General features: G+C 42.9%; 2 protein-coding genes across 5 annotated transcripts in view; both read left to right on the forward strand.

Annotated features, from left to right (window-relative positions):
* ADSS1 (adenylosuccinate synthase 1) overlaps positions 1-8372 on the forward strand; it is a 28561-nt gene extending 20189 nt beyond the window's left edge. The window contains exons 11-16 of one of the 4 annotated variants that reach the window (XR_007377610.1): positions 87-184; positions 687-836; positions 1988-4608; positions 5520-5642; positions 6075-6232; positions 7279-8372. Coding sequence is in view for 1 of the 4 variants with exons in the window: in XM_048948041.1 (XP_048803998.1) it covers positions 87-184; positions 687-836; positions 1988-2040 (301 nt within the window). In the remaining 3 variants the exon portion in view is untranslated. Of the gene's footprint in view, positions 1-86; positions 185-686; positions 837-1987; positions 5001-5519; positions 5643-6074 lie in introns of those variants that run through there. The other 3 variants (XR_007377609.1, XR_007377608.1, XM_048948041.1) reach the window with 3 other exon arrangements.
* Positions 8373-8381: 9 nt separating this feature from the next.
* SIVA1 (SIVA1 apoptosis inducing factor) lies at positions 8382-15651 on the forward strand. Its single transcript, XM_048948042.1, has 4 exons — positions 8382-13951; positions 14070-14261; positions 14762-14918; positions 15419-15651. The coding sequence occupies exons 1-4, from the start codon at positions 13834-13836 to the stop codon at positions 15474-15476; spliced, it is 525 nt and encodes a 174-aa protein (XP_048803999.1). The 5' UTR covers positions 8382-13833; the 3' UTR covers positions 15477-15651.
* The last annotated feature ends 1220 nt before the right edge of the window (positions 15652-16871 follow it).

The following is a 16871-nucleotide window of genomic DNA, read 5'->3' on the forward strand; positions in this document are numbered from 1 at the left end:
AAACCTAGCATAAAAGGTGAAAGAGATTGAAGAGGAAAATGGTAAAGATTAATGTGTGTGACTCTGACCAATGTTGTTCTGTGCAGCTTGGCATTAACAAAGCTGGATATTCTGGATGTCCTTGATGAGATTAAAATTGGCGTTGCTTACAAATTGGGTGGAAAAAGAATTCCATATTTTCCAGGTATGTTATTCAGTGCGTATTTTCGTTTTTTTGCATGTGTTGGGAAAGACTCTGTTTTGTTTTTGTTGGTTTTTGTTTTGTTTTTTTTGTTTTGTTTTTTTAAATCAGGCTTAATTTCTTTTTTACTGGATCTTGTGTAGGAGTTATACTGTGTGCACATCTGAACCCGAAAATGGAACTACTGCAAACTTCAAATAATTTCAATTCTAAAAAATACTGATGTAGTTTTCTGGCAACATAAGGCACATTCGAAAGTTTTGACAAGGAATCTGAATTACTGGATTCTTGAATCAAAGTTATCTTCCTAAATAACATAGATTAATCTCAATTAAGAATAAACTAATTATCCCATCGGTAGACATACTGTGGGTGTCTACTTTTCACATTTTTTTTTCCTCTTCCATCAGATTTTTAACAAAAATTCTTGGTCAGCAACCATAGGTGTGCTCTTTTAGGGTGGAACAGGTAAATCCAACTGTGACTAAAAATTGTTCTCCCACAGCTAATCAGGAGATACTGCAGAAGGTGGAAGTAGAGTATGAAACAATGCCTGGGTGGAAGACTGACACAACAGGTGCACGAAAATGGGAGGACCTTCCAGCCAAGGCCCAGAATTACATTCGATGTGTGGAAAACCATGTTGGAGTGCCAGGTAAATCTTAGGCAGATGCAGCTGTGGCAATGCAACAATACACAGAAGAAGTTACATAGAAGTGCTCACTTCTTTGGCCAGGAATTGGCCTTGTTTGGGCAGGAGATGATGGAAGCGTCTGTGGTTGGGCTGGTGATGGTAAACAACACTTTGCCAAGAAGCTGCAAGAAGTTGTAATCTGCACCATGCCTCCCCTAGCTAATGTTGTCTTTTCACTTCCTGCACTGCATCTCTGGATACATGGCTATTGAAACCAATTCTTCCACTTAGGAAACTGAAAATCTTAATCTCTGATCAATCTCTGAAGGTTAATCAATCCGCTTTTCTTCGGATGAATTGCTGGAGATCTCGAGATGCCAGGGGTTAGGTGTGGCATGAGCACTAGAAGGAAATTTCTGCCACAGCAAACTTGAGAGGCTACCATGTGGGCTGTTGTTTTCCATAAAGCTCATCAAAGGTCACCTCTGAGGGTGTAAGCTCTGTGCAACTGTGGCAATACCAGTGTTTTTCATAGATTAGAAGGTGTCTTATAGGAAAGCCTGAAGCTCAGTGCATGGTGATGGGCACAGATTTGGTGATGGGATATATAAGCAGAGCTCCCCCTGTTTTATTTCTCCGGCTGTCAGTGTGAAGGCATGCAGCCTTGGTGGAGCCAATGGCTCAAGGAGGCACACCTCATGATTTCTGTAGTATCCATGCAGTAAAAAGTGAACAGTTGTGATGTAGTATTTAGGGTGGCTGCTCCCACTGGATAGTAGGAGTTCTTAATCGCAGCCTTGTATTTAAGAGCACTATAGTGTGTGCACATTGTTGTCTCCTGATCTCTTTCACAATCTGACAGAGCTTTTGCTTTTTGTAGGGGTTTATCTAGACGTCCTATTACTGAAGTTAATGAGTGTCAAACCTACAGTAAAAGTGCTTGACCTTCTGTTAGGTATTCCATTGGCAGTGCTTTGTGTTTATGATACAGTTTTGTGCTTTCAAACTTCAGCGTATTGCACTGTGGTGTGCTAATACAGCAGGAGTAAAGTGATTTTGGATAGCAAAACTTCCTAGCAGTGCATTTCAGCACACAGTTGGCTGATTTGCACTGAAGCATAATAAGACACTGCAATTTACTGATTTTTCTAATATTTTTTTTTCTTCCCTAGTCAAATGGGTCGGAGTTGGAAAATCAAGAGAGTCAATGATCCAGCTGTTTTAAGCAAAGGAAGAAGTTCAGTGATCTGAAGCACAATTCAGTGTTTGCTTGTTCCTTACTGTTCCCTCTTTAAATGGAGATGCTATTTAAAACCAACATGTTCTTCTAGGAATTGAATAGAAACAAAATACCTATCCTGTATTGTAACATTTTATTTATCTTACGTGTCTCGCTAATTTCAGTGTAAAATCTGTTTGGTGGCCATCATCAGAAAGAAAAAATCAAAACAGTGCATAACAAAATAAGGAAAAGATCAGATCCATATATTTTTTTAAATTTGAGACATTACTATTTGAAAGTATTTTACGTCAGAATAGAGTTATTTCTTCTTGATGAAACTGGTATTAAGATTTTTCCAGTAATTACTGGGTGATTTTAGAGTTGCGAAGATTGAATTTTTTTCTTCCACTTCAAGTGTTAAAATAGGTCTTTGGGTTGGCAGCAATAAGACATATACAGTGTTCTTGGAGTGGTAGGATTATGCAGATTTTCAGTTTGTGAAACACAGTAAAGTGAGGTATTTTTGACTGTGCAAAGCAAACACAATTATCTATAATTTTGATATAACTATTTTTTATAGCCCACTGAAATGAATGGAGAGAAGCTAAAATATTTTTTTAACACAGAGCTTATTCTAGTCACTGAAATAACATCTGCAGAGGGGCCAAACTGGAGAAAGTGGTCTAATAACTCTTTTAAATATCCCATGTACAAACAGGCAATCCTTGAAGAGACTGTCAGGTGTGCAGTCTTTGTTTTAAGCAGTAGGGAAGGAGTGAATGACGGTGGAAGAGAGTCCTCGGGGTGCAGAACTTGTAAGGAGGGTGCAGCCAAAGCAACGTGCAGTGGTTTAGTGAACCTGAGACGTTTCTTCCTGCTCATGCAGTGATTGTGATTTCCAGAGTTTTACTGTAAGTGTCTGTTGAGGAACTTGGGACTTGCAGCTCTGTGTGGCACACTTGCTTCTGCAGCTCCCATGTTTCCCAGAATAAATCAATGCATGACTTAACGATGACTGCTGTGGTATTTACACCCCTCGCACATTTTGACCTTCCTCAGCAAAATGTAATACCTAATTATAGAAGGGGATGACATGTGGCAGCCAGGCTTGTGACATGTAGAAGCCATGGAGAGGTCCCCAGAACCTTCAAGAATACACTTGGATTTCTTTGTGGGTCTTCTAACTTCTAGTAGTTAAGCAACAGGAGCTCTCAAAAAAGGCCTAGAGGAAGAATATACTAGAAGCCAACTTATTCCATAACTGAAGTCTTCAGAATAGATGTTGCTTTTCTACATATGTCTCAGAGAGCTCTAACAATATTTTTGTATCATTCCCATAGGCTGCGGAAAAATGGCATCACAACCTCAGTAGTGCCATTGTGCAAAGTGTGAAAATACCCCTTTTCTGAGATAATAACTCAAAGGATACGGAAGGATAACATTCTTTGCCTAGGAGAATTCATGGCCCAAAGCTGTGAATCCTGAATTCAGACAGAACTCCTCTGTTAGTCTTTGGCAAGTCATTTAATTTCCCTGTTACTGTTTTGCAGTCTGTAAAATGTCACATGGTAAAACTTCCTCGCCTGTTTTACAGTGTTGTGGGGAGCTCTGTGGCTCAAATCTGCAGTCCTCGTTCTAACATAGATGAGGAAGTTCTACCCTTCATACTGATGAGAGTTAAAATGAAAAAGATTTCTGACCTTATTTAATGTTTATGAAGCACTTCTGGCAGGTGCTTGCTAAGTGCTAATTAGTACAAGCACTGTGAAATGTACCTCGTTTATATGAGGCAATTTAAGCGTAAAGGTTTTTGGAGATATAGCAATAGTTCCATTTTCACGTAGCTTCACCATGTGACGTTTGCCTACTGGATTAACCTGATGTATTCCTTTTCTTGGCCCCACTTTCATGGGTGCATTTATGTTGGGGATGGCCACTGTATTTAAGCTTTAGTTAATATATAGACCGAGTCCACAATGACTGCAAGCCACTCTGTTTACTGAATAACTGGATTAAATGATCAACTCTGAATGATGTAAGTGGCATATTGAAAATGAGGATTTATAGCTTAATTTTCACAGGATTACTGTCTCTTGTTCACCTAATCTTTTATTTTCCACTAAGTATTTTTTTCCATTAAGTGTCAGATCCACATTGCTTGTATTTGCTTTCAAGGATTCATTGAAGCCCCAGTGATGTTGTCAATGGACTTGATACTGTAGGCAATAAAGTAATAACTGTGCATTTCATTTCACAGCATGGATTTTCTAAAATGAAATCTCCTATTAAATTTTACTTGTGTTGTCGTTAAGCATGAATGCATTCAGTTTTTTATCACAAAGCTGTTGAACCTGCTGAGTGACGTAATGGTTGGTAAGAACATTTAAGTGTAAATTTGCATTCAGATTAGCTGTTTCCCATTATTTTATGGATTGTATTGTTTGAAAATTGATTTTATTAACAGTCACTGTGATAAATTTGGTCTCTTCTTCCTTCCCAGCCAAGTGCAATAATAATGAGTGGAATTGGTTGATGTGTCATCCCCTATGGTGTCCTGATGGAAGGCTAAGGGTAAATGTCTGCCAAAGCAACATAATTCATTGTAAAAACTACAGCATGGTTTTTAAAAGGTAGCAATTACTGATTCACTCATGCACATTAATGTGTTTGACATAGGTACTCACACTTCTCCTTGATAACATGGCCTTCATAGTCAGATGTGTGTGACTTAATACATGCAGTATAGGATTTTGAAGCTTTTGTAATTTTTAATTTGACTGTATATGGTCTTACAGTTCTGGCATGATGCACTTTATGAAAGGAAAGAAAACCATGCATTTCCGTAGTAACGTGCGATCTATGCTCACATCTTTCCCTCTGTGCAGATATTTCAAGTGAATTTTGGATCCACACCTGTTATTTTGTCCTGAAAAACACATTAAAATGAATTTAAAGTAACAGTGCTTGCTCCCTGTTTCTCTCTTTTTGTCTTAGCAAAATGCACTTCGTGGAAAAAGCTTTCTTAATGTTACATGGATTTGAAAGACTAACTGTCAGTATTACTGAAAGAATTGATATTTTCTTTCAGTCTCTGAACAAAAGGTTTTTAGTGTTTGGACTTTTTAATGTGCTCTGTAAACTGTATCACTCCTGTTTTTTCTGTAACAGATGGCTTGGAATAACTAAAGTAATTTCACATAGCTCTTCAACAGCACTGTACTAGAAAAGAGTGGTAGGCCCTGACTCAGATAGCATTATTATCACCTTCACAATGTGGAAGAGCTTCAAACAAGTCCTGTTAGGGCTTTTCAGAAGTCTTGATAGAAATTACTCTTTCTCTCATCCATTCTAGAAAAGAACAGCAGGTAAGCAGCCTGACCAATAAGCAAGAGCATGTTAGTACACAGTTTACAGCAGTGTCTGTGAGTTGTATGAGAACTGGACTGTTATTGACTAATGTTTCTTCATTTCTTTTGCATCAGCTATATATAAACTCATGTACAGTGATCTTTCATTGGTAGCTGAAGTGTCTGAAGCAGTTTGATTGAACACCGTGTGACACTAACGTTGCTCAAGGCAAAAGGGAAAAAACCAGCACCAACCAAGTATGTATATCTGCTGAAATTACCCAAATTACCCACTGGGAAGACACCCTGTTTTGTTGCTGGTCCATCTGTTCTATGTCAGCTGGAGAACAGTCTTGAGGCTGAGAGGGAGGAAAGAAGGTAGGCAGGGTGGTAAAAATGGGAACAAAGGCAAGATTGACATCTTGCCTTTCTAGTGCTGCAGTTACTACTTCCTTATTCCTACTCACTTCTAGTAGTTTATGTGAGGTCAAGCCCTCTCCCTGTAGCTCATGGAAGTGGCTCACCTACCTGTACAGTAACAAGTTTCATTTCCATCAGGGGGCCGATTCCAAGTTTCAGATGTTGGCAAAATGATGAGCTGACATAACCCTTGTAGCTAGGCATCAGGCAAGAGGGAAAATACAGCTTCAGATATGTTATCTACAGAAGATATCCCTATTTGTGATACAGGCACTGTGTTAAGTGAGTACCTGGTGGATTGTTGGCTGCTGAATTTGGATGAGTTTGTTAGTGGATGTCGCCAGTCCAGAAGAGGATGCCTGAGATGTGGAGCCTGCATGGCCTTCACTGTACTACACAGGATGCATGGTGCAGCCTACTTCATGGAGGTGAGAACTTTGTTCTTTCTTTTCCAAACAAGTGTGTGAAAAAGAAGCATTGGTAGGGAACAACTGGCAGAAATTCCTTTCTGCTGCTTTTACTCTTGTGTGGGCCTGAACTCTTCCTTATTTGTCCAAAGTGAAATATCGTCCATGTGGTATCAGTCATAGTAAGGTACTGAAGTAAAACCTGCAGAGGAGTCTCAAGAATCTGCCATTTAATCTATATGCTCACAAGAAATTAGTTGTTGAAGCACCTTTGTGTGTTGTTAATATCTGTTCATTTCTGCAGTATTTGCATTAACTATTGGCTCATCAGCCCTGTGAGACTGTCCAGAAGATGAGGAAAGAAAAAAAAAAAGCAGACATTCTGTGAACACATACTGTTTACAACCTCCTTTAATGCATCAGGTTTTGGCCAGCAGCTGCGCTTTGCAGTGGTTGGAAGTAGGATGCACTTTGACACTGCACGAATGTCTTTGGCAAAGAGATGTCTTTCTCAGGAAAAAGCACTCGTGTGTTTGAATGTTCTTGAAGTATTGAGGTACTGTACTCTTAATTTGGCAGGCACTGCCTTTTGGAAGTTGAATAAGTACGCTGCGTTGCAGGCCTCCAAATAGTGCTTCAAACAACAGTGTTATGTTTTGGAGATACCTTCCCAGTGCTTTAATAAGTGACAGAGTAGTTTTGGTGGCAGCTGAAGTCCTTAGAATACTCAGGGCAGAAGTACCAGTGATTGAAATCGTTTCTTTTGAAGTGCAGAACAGCCACCTGTATGTGCCTTCACAGCAAAGGTGGCACTGTGCATCTTCATCTTCTCCTTTATTGGATTAAACTTGCAGGGCTAACTGAACCTAATTCTTCAAGTGTGTGGAAATGACATTTGCCAGTGAGGTTTGTGGAAGCCCAGATGGCCTCTAAATAAAGTTTCTCCCATGCAGGGGTGCTGAAGTGAGCCTTTGGGGCGCCTAACAAAGTCATGAAGTTGATAAATACAGAGTATTACCATTTCTGTCACATAAAAAGATATTTAATGCTGTTCTTTGCTTCTGAAGTAGAAAGTCCCAGTCACAGACCTGCTGTACTTAGAGTGATGTTTCCACTGGGATTCATGAAGTGGTACAGTGCTCTGCCATGCATGGGAACCTGTCCTTTGGCAAGTGAAAACATTTTGAATTGGGAGAAATGGGAGAACAGAGTAGGACGCAGCTGGCTGAGAAGCAGCTTCACTACGTAGTACCTGCGGTTTACAGCAGATGCCAGGCTGTATGAACCAACAGTGCATTCACATTTTGAGTAAAGCAAACAGCATACTGGCATATACCAGAAGGACAGTCACCAGGAGCCAGAAGGACATTAGTTCCAATTGCTCGTGCTGATGAGTTGCTCGACTCATTCATGCTGAATATCCATTCTTTTCCACTGGTGTTTGTTGGAATGGCATGTTTTGTGTCCTGGGTAAATGGGTGAAGAAGAAAAGAAGAATCAAGCAGGATGATGTGCCATGCTTATTTTAAGAATCGGCCTCGTTGCAGATGAGAGTAGCAGTGGTCCCAGTGCACAGTGATGTGTACATCAGGACTATGGTTATAACTTTACTGCTTAATTAGTGCACGACAGCATTAAAATTTGGCAGTGCTGCTCAAATTCGGAACTTTGCATTTTGTACTTCAGCTTTCTTCTGCTTCGCTTATTCCAGCCACGAAAGCCATATGCAGAATACAGAATCCAGACTATCAACCCTCAAATTGCCAGCATAGTTTTTTTCATTGCCTCCTTTAGTAGTATTATATTTTGTGTTCTCACATAAACTTGAAAGACTTACTAGAAACGTTTATTCCTGCCTTGCAATTGCATACACTCATTCTTTCAGAATTCTGGAATGCTTTTTATATATATACTAACAGAGCTGCAGTCAAGTCTGTGTCAGATGAAATACAGTTTGAAGACATGTATTGGAGTTTTTTGAAGGTTACAAAAGGTATTACTTGACGTTCTCAAACAGTGGTAAGATTCTCTATCACTTCTAAAGAAGATTACTAGAAAAGGTAAAAAGGAAATCAAAACCATGATTTAGGTTAGAATTTGGTCTACTGATTGTAAGTTTATGCATTAGGCAAACAAGAATTTACCTTCAGTGATCTCTACTTGCCTCTACTGAGTAGCTGGGTAAAAAAGCATCTCCAATTTGGCAGAAGAACTTAAGTGGGAGTAAAACAACAGCAATGTTCTGCGTAACAGTGCTGGGTGCTGAACTTAGCTGAAAGAGCTACCAGGATCTGGGACAAGCAGATGGGGGGCAGTGAATTTTGCAGGCTACTCTTCCATTGTCTGTCAGTTATTCAGTGTCAACCTTACAGTTTTATCTTTGCATAGGTTTTAGTGGTCGTGTATTTAATATGGTAGCTTCTTGTCGAGTGTAGGTAGTGATAAACAGGATTTGAAACAAAGACAGTACTGAATATCTTTGCTGTCACTCTGGAGATTTTCCACATCTCGAGGATGGGATGCAGAAGATGCAGCAGAAGAATGCAGTGTTGTCTGTCACGTCAACATCTCTGAAAATTCCATGCATACAAATGGCAGGAACATACTGAGCAAAAATATATAGAATGTAATACTTTGTAATACAAATTTTACACAGTCACAGGGAAGAAACAGGAGATGCTAGCTAAGGTATTACAAATAGGAGACTTTTTGTCTATTAGAGATAGATTTGCATTAGACTACCTGATTAAAAGACAGTGCTGGTACTGATGGTAGTCTGAACCCTACATAAAATGTACCGATGATTTCCATGCTGAGGAAACATGCCAACAGCACGCAAAGTCTATTAATTGGCACCCTGGGTGGTAGGCCTAGTACCAAACGTTGCTTTTATAGCTTATATCACACCACTCGTGCAAGCTGCTCAGCAGAGAGCGCAGAGATAGAAGGAGTACTTTGAAGGCCTCCCAAATGTAAACAGATTTCCATCTAAAAGGCTGCACTAAGAAAGTTTCCACGTTAGCCCTAGTGATGGCTGCTGTGGCTGTGGCATGTTTCCTGGCACTGCTTGCACATTCACTTTGCTCTGTACAGTTTCTGTACAGAGACAGAGATCTTCTCAATGCAGGACTGACAAGATGCACATATTTAAAATAAATACATTCTGTGAGCTGCTGCTGTGGAAATGTCTGTAATATGCAGTGAGTGCAGAGAAGCAGCTTCTTTGCCAATGCATGCTGGCACTGCCCTTTTGAGCTGAATGGATGAACCTTGAGTTATTCCAGATGGCTGTTTTAGGGAGCTGTCTTGTAGCAAGAATTCATTCCACAGCAAAATAAAAAGACTGGATGAAGTCACAGTGTGGAGACAGAAGGGTTTTCCTGGAGCTCCCCATGCTGTGTGAGGAAGATGATGCTTTCATCTGTGTGAAACTAGCAAAAGGGCAGAGGTACCAATAGCCTCTCCTACACAAATCCACACTCTAGCAGAACAGCACTTTCTGGACACAGAATTCTTTGGATGATCACTTAGAATTAAATGAATAGGAACGTTGTCACCTATAGTGGAAGAAACCAGAACACCCTGTTTCTGGTAGGTGTGAACGTGGGGCTTTTTTCACATCCAGACCTTCATTCAACCTGGCACAAGGAGTGGTTGTATGCCACAGTATTAAATCTGCCCAAAACACATGGACATACGTTGCTGGTGGATACTTCATTCAGTATCTGATGTGAGTAGACTCTGTTTCATACCCAGCTGTATAGTCCTTGGGATTGTTTTTTTCCTTGACAGATTGAAATAAATTGGGCGGAAGAGAAATAGAAGTAAACTGTGTGCAGCAGGAAGGAAGACATGCGACTGGAAAGGCTGGGAGCAGGGGACACTGCAGCCCCTTTGTGCATGGCTGTCAGTGGGAAATTCACATCTTTCCAACAGCATTAGCTGTTTACAGTCTTGAGAGTGCCCTCTAGTGTAAGTGGGACCTTTGAGAACTTTGATCTACAGAGCAGAACTGTTGTGCCTCTTAGAGCATGCTATAGAAGAGCCACACCATGCTAACTTAAGTGAAGGCACTGGCTGCTGTGCCAGGGTGGCAAAACCTTGGCTTAGCAGCAGCATGCTGCAGCCTTAATCCTGGCTTATCAAACAGGTTTTGATGTGTGAAACAACTCGAGATTAGGCCACCAGATTGGTTGCTAACTAGTCATAGTAAAATGGCATGCAGCTGTGTGCTGGCACTCGTTAGCAGGTAACATGCAGCTCTTTGATAGGAGTTGTAAATGTGTCATCTGCTGAGGCTGATGTGCTGGAGTACAATAAGAGAATCAAATGGCACAGAAGAAAGGAAAGCAGTCCTGAGCCATTCTGATAAAAGCAGGTTTGTCTAAGAAAGCTTTTTATCTTTGAACCCATACTGCAGATCATGGAAAGAAGAGCACCGTGGGGCATGGGGTGCAGTGCTGTACTTCAGCCCCGAGCAGAGGATGTGTGGACAGCCTGATACTTCACCCACTGGAGCAGGCTGCCTGCTGCCATACAGCCACCTACCGCTGCTGTATGTGTTACCTACCTAAAAGACTCTCCAAAATATTCCTGTCATTATTTTATCATGAAAACAACAGAGCAGAACGAGAGAATTGGCCATAATCTACTGCTTAGATCAGTACAAATTAAGAGGAAATTCCTGATATAAAATAGCGTAGAAGGCAGATTCCCACCTCTAGGTATAACGCTCTAATTTCTCTTTGAATGGCCTAAGAATGTGCTAATGAGGAACTTTAATTAGAGTTACATGGGGAAGAGCCCTTTGGTATAAATGGAGTGGACAAGAAGCATAAGATATTCTCAAGGCCTTCTGATGTAATGCATACAGGTACTTACCCAGGCATGTAGAACTACTCAAAAGCTAGTGTAATCTTCTGGATTGCTATTTTTCTGCCACCTGTTCCTAAAATGGAATGTTTAACTTGTTACGGTAAGGTTGCTTGCAAAACAAAGCATAGGCAGGAAGACTGAAAGTTGATGAATATTTCAGTTCACAAATCCAGATCAGCTATTATAAATATTTTGACCGGCACTCTGCCTAAAACAAAAGGTGATTTTTTCCTCAATTTGTTATTCTCCATGCACCAAAGTTATTTTCTGTTTAAGAAAACATGTAAACCTTATTTACAATGTCTGTAATTTACACTGATTTGTATTCCAGTCAACCTGATTGTTCCTAACTGCCAAAAATTGTATTTTGGAATAGTTGAAAGCACTGGCAGACAGTCAAACATTTACCTTCGTTGTATTACTGATGGATCAGAAACAAAGATCTCTCAAAGCTTACAGGAGTACTGAAAATCTCAATCTGCCTGTTTCGTAGGCAAAGTCTATTGGAGTTCAGGTGCAGATGTGAGATACTGACTTACGTGGTGCTTTACAAAGAGGTGATGGTGGCTTTGAGGCCTGACCTCAGGCAGGTTCGGGCAAGATGTCTGTGTGTTTCCATGTATTTGTAGATAACCTGAGAAAGGGGGATGAGCAGTGAGGTGTCGGTGTTTGCTGCATTATTGTTTGAAGTCCAATCTGAAAGCCAAATTGGGAAGAGCTCCAGCTGTGTATTTTTGAGGCGCTCTCTATACCTAGCAAACAAGAAATTGGCAATGTCAGTAAGGATGCAGTAAAACACATGGGGGAAAAATAACTGGACCCACTGATAACTGCTAAGTATTAAGATCCGAATGGGAAGTTTGGCTCAGAAAATTTCTAGACTCCAAACTGCAAGAGGCCGTGAAGGTGAGCGATGGCCAGAATCCTTCTGTGCATGCCCTGACTTTCTCAAAGTACTGGTAGAAATGGAATATTAGAAGAGACCAACTTGGTGACCATAGCCTACTACTCTATTTTGTTCTTTAAATTTGCTTACTGGAAATGGAAACCATTGAAGAAATTGAAATGCAATTTTTGTTGTGTACGAGAGGAAGCTATCAGCCAAGCAGTTTGTCTGTAATACTCACACAAACACAACAGAAGCAAAGTAGCGAGAGAAATACTGTCGTTTATATTCTCTGCTTTCTCTTGCAAATGTGTTTTCAAGGTTAAACCAAAACTATCATATTTGTCAGTTACTACTAATGGTTTTGGATTCTTTTGGGCTGATTTTTCATATTCCAAAGCTGTGTAGCAACATGCAAAGTCTTTAACTAACCTGGGAGATTGTCAGCATTAATTTTCATTAATGCTCACTGCCAACAATCTTTGCCAGATCAGACCTCAGCTTTTTTTTCTGCTTCCAAATCACCAATGGATCTTCCTCAAGACTAACTGCTATGAAATTAATGGAGTACTGGAAACCATCCTGTTGGGTAGCGCATCAGTGGATCAGCAGGTGAAACACTTTTCTCCCTATAAGATGCTATGAGATGTTGATACTGACAATAACAAATTGCTTTGCCTTGATTGCTTACAAATAGGAAATATCTGATCAGTAGCAGACGTTATTACGGTTGAGGCTCACAGAGCAATTAAAGATCTGTCAACACCCACAGCCGACTCAGCAGCAACAGCTTTCTGTGTTTGCCCTGAGATGGGCTGGTGATGGCAGGTTGCGAATGTAACAGCCCTCGAGAAAGTGTAAATGTACCATGAGGTGACAGCTGCAGCAGCACCATCACTGCACATGCTGCTCACTTTCAGATCTCTTTCCCATTAGTGTTTCCCATTAGAGTTTCAGAGCATTCCAAGCAGAGCAGTGCTTTTTTTCTTTCTTATCCAGCTCTCAGACAGTTGAGCTCCATCTGTTGACATGAACACATGCGATCCAGTGCTCTCTGTCCTGATGGGGCACTGTACGACCCTTTTGACATTTCCACTGACTCATGTTGCTCAGCATACAGATGAGATGTTCCTCAGCGAGCTTCAGGGGCATCACAGTGTATACTTAAGGAATGTTCACAAAGAAAATTCCTGAGGAATAAAGAAAAGACCACAGGTTTGCTATGTGCAGTTGGATATCTGTACGCTCACAAGTACATGCAGAAAAAGCCAAAGTAGCAATCTTTGCTGCTGCATGTGGCAGCAGCCAGGCCTTGCAGCACAGCGGGCATTCCTTTGAATTGCTGCGTGTTACAGCTGCAGCTTCCAGCTTTCCACAAGCCTGGGCTGATCAGCTCTGTGGAAAACAATCCATGTTAGTCTGTATGGAATCAGTGTGAGCAGATGTGCAGCCTAGCAGCGGTTGAGTTGCAATGGAGCCTGGCTTTGGTGTTCATCGAGGGAGGAATCCCTCCTGGTTGTGCTTTGGTACAGAAACCTTGTGTGTGTACAGGTGGAGGGTTGAATACGTGGAACTGAATGCGACGTCTAGCGCGATAAGTAGGCGGGTATAGCGGGCTTATGCAGAAATAGGAAATTAACTGTAGTACTTCAACATTGCACATTGAAAGCAGAAAACCTGACGAAACCTGGTGATTCTAGTGAGACAGCCCCGCACTCAGCACGGAACGACGCCTCCCGCCAGCGCCGCCCGGCCCGCTCCGCCCCTCAGCGCTTCCCGCCCCGCTCCTCCATTGGCGCGCGCGGCGGTGACGCGGCCGCTGCGCCGTCGCAGCCGGGGCCCGGCGCCGCTGGCGGAGGCGATGCCGAAGCGCTCGTGCCCCTTCGGGGAGGCGGCCCCGCTGCAGCTGAAGACCCGCGTGGGGCTGAGGGAGCTGAGCAACGGGGTGCGGGGCGAGGAGTACCGCCGGGAGATCTTCGGTGAGACGGAGAGGGAAGGGAAGGGAAGGGAAGGGAAGGGAAGGGAAGGAAAGGGAAGGGAAGGGCGGGTGAGGGGCCGCGGCCGCCCGTTAAACCCGCCTCTCCTGTCCGCCGGCAGAGCGCACCCGGCGGCTGCTGTTCAGGGGCGCTCGGGCGTGCATGGAGGGCGCCTGTCCCGCCGCGCCCCGTGCCGCCAGCCGCTCCCCGGAGCCGGAGTCGGGCGGGCAGAGCGCGGGGCGCCGCCGGAGCGCGCAGCTGCAGATCGGGCCCGACGGGAAACTGCTGAGGTGCGCGGCCGCCGCGGAGAGGGGTGAGTGCAGCGAGGATGGGAGCTGGGAGCGGGGCGGGTTCCGGGCAGAGGGAGCCTGGAGAGGAGGAGCGGCACCCAAAGGGAGCAAACTGGAGAGAGACCGACTGCTTCCGCGGGCTGATAGCGGCAGCGCGAGAGGGAAGGGCTTTGAAGTACGAGAGGGAAGGTTTAGGTTTGGTGTTTGGTAGAAGTCCTTTACTCGGAGGGCTTTGCTCTGCCGCCTGGGAGCTGTGGTGCCCCGTCCGTGGAGGCTGGGCTGGGTGGGGCCCTGGACAGCCCGAGCTGGTGGGGGCAGCCGGTCCAAGGCACGGGGTGGAGCTCAGCGATACGTGAGGCAGCCTGAGCCGTTCTGTGAGTGCTGCGAGCAGTGCTGTCAGCTGCTTCAAAGCGCCGCTGCCCTCAGCTGTAATACCAAGCAGAGATGACGAGTTCCTGCCGTTCTTAGAGCTCTCTGGTTCTCTCTGTTTTCCTAGTTTCTCAGTTGCATCTTTTCTAAGCAGTTCCACCAGTGGGAGTTTCCAAAGCCTGCTCCTCCTGCGTGAGAGCTGCTGATGTGAAGGAAGCGTGTGCGCAGTGCGACCGGTTCGTGTGCCAGAGCTGCAGCAGGGTCTGCAGTTGCTGTAATGCCATTACCTGCTCCTTGTGCTCCATCACTGAGTAAGTGCCTTCGGAGTTCTCAGGCTTCCTGTAACCCGGTGCACCCTGACGATCTGTTGTAGTTTGTGAAGCCTCAGCAGTTGTCTTAGCTCATACATCCAATTTTCTCAAATTCTTGGGTATTGAATTAGGAGCAATAAAACTGTGTGAAACGTGGAAAATGAAATGGTAGTTTAATCGATCTTCATGAAAGCCTACTTGAGCTTTTCATTTAAATGCTTTAGGTGGCAAATATTGCTCCAGGTGGCAAATATTCCTCTTGCTGTTTCAACAGCAGTGTAGTGTTCTGGCCAGTGATGAGCAAATGCACTCCCAAGGAGTGATGTTAAAATTTCCATATCGTCATTAAGGGTTCTGTGATGTAAAGAAAGTGTTGTGCTGGGAGTCATGTGGTTACTGTTCCCAACAGAGTAGAATAGCATTCTTTTTTGTGTTCCAAGTACAGTAGATGCACTCTGACTTTCTGTTTTTCTTTCTTTTTCTTCTTTTTTCCTTCCTAGCTATGGTGATGTTGGTGAGCAAGTTCTCTGCAATGGCTGCTCGATATTTCAAGTCTGAAACCTGATGAAATATCCTTTATAACTAAGCTGTCTGTAAATTTCATGAAGTCTCCTTCTAACAGCTGGTCAGTTAATCCTTTTAGCCTGTGAATTAATTATGGGATTTCTATGTTTTATATCTTTATATTGTACTTTTTAATATTGTAGTTAAATAAACTTCTATATTTTGAGGATTTCTGCATTGTCTTGAGTCAACTCTTGTTTGTTCACGGTTATGACATGTTTGTCTGCAGTGGGCTACTTTGTGCTCTTACCTGGTATTCCTTGTGTCACAGAATTCAGTGTCTCTCCTGTTGTTGCTCGTATCAGGACATTCTTTTTGTGGATGAGAATAGAAATCATGTGTTCCTCTTGTGCTTCCAGGTGAGTGAATGTAAGTCTGTTCTGAACGCAAAACACTTAGTGAACTAGTTAGGGTAGTCAGCCATGCCTGAAAGGACTTCCAGATAGAGAACTTGCTGATTTCTAGTTAGGTTTTCATAAACTGTTGCACATCTTATTATTACTGCTAGCTTGAGTGGTTTTAATTGTTATTTCAATAATCTCTTTGATAGAGAAGTGGTACTATGGACTTCTTGAGGGGGAAAAACAGACTAAAGAAAACACAATAGTTGAGTGTCAAAGACTGCTTTTGCTGCACCTCCTCATAAGGTTACTTTTTAGAAAGCAGCTTATTTGCATGAGCTGATCATCTGTCCTGTGAATTTAATATTGTCCTGAATAGCTGCCAGAAATAGCTGAAAGCGGTCTGAAAAGTGCTCAGCACTCAAGGCCACATCTCCACAAACTGCCATTCCTCATCTTCCTGTGCTGTCATAGCAGAGACCAGCTTGCTTGGTTCTGTTTATGCTATGGGGGTGTGTCTGTCATTAAGCACTACTGGGAGTCCCCTCAAAATAGTTTTTGTTTACTATTTTTGCAACAGCTGTAGGAGAGAGAAGACTTATAACTAAAGCTCCATATTATGTCCCATAATATTTGCCCTGAATTCCCAAAGCAAAGTCTACCACTTATGCTTCCCAGTCTCCTCAACTACAATCAGTATGTTCTGCATGGAATAACCTTTTCTTACCTGTTTCCCTCCACTCTTGCTACTTCTGTCTGGGGAAATGAAAAGCCTGTGCAATGCTGGCTCGGCTGAAAAACTTATTGGTCTTACAGGGAGCATCTTTATTTCAAATGCTATTGAAAACAGTCATAAAATCATAACAAGGCTTGGGTTGGAAGGGACCTTAAAGCCCACCCAGTGCCAACCCCTGCTGTGGGCTGGTTTCCCCCCAGCTCAGGCTGCCCAGGGCCCATCCATGACCTTGGGCACCTCCAGGGATGGGGCACCCACTGCTCTCTGGGCAGCAGTGCCAGGGTCTCTCTGCCCTGTGAGTAAAGAATTTCT

This window comes from Lagopus muta, chromosome 6 (genome assembly GCF_023343835.1).
Source record: "Lagopus muta isolate bLagMut1 chromosome 6, bLagMut1 primary, whole genome shotgun sequence".
Lineage (NCBI taxonomy): Eukaryota > Metazoa > Chordata > Aves > Galliformes > Phasianidae > Lagopus > Lagopus muta.

Bases quoted from the DNA above. Each gene is read 5' to 3' on its own strand.
- SIVA1 (XM_048948042.1), top strand. From the start codon at position 13,834: ATGCCGAAGCGCTCGTGCCCCTTCGGGGAGGCGGCCCCGCTGCAGCTG. The intron at 13,952-14,069 runs GTGAGACGGAGA...GTCCGCCGGCAG, and splicing joins GTACCGCCGGGAGATCTTCG to AGCGCACCCGGCGGCTGCTG. The intron at 14,919-15,418 runs GTAAGTGCCTTC...TTTCCTTCCTAG, and splicing joins TCCTTGTGCTCCATCACTGA to CTATGGTGATGTTGGTGAGC.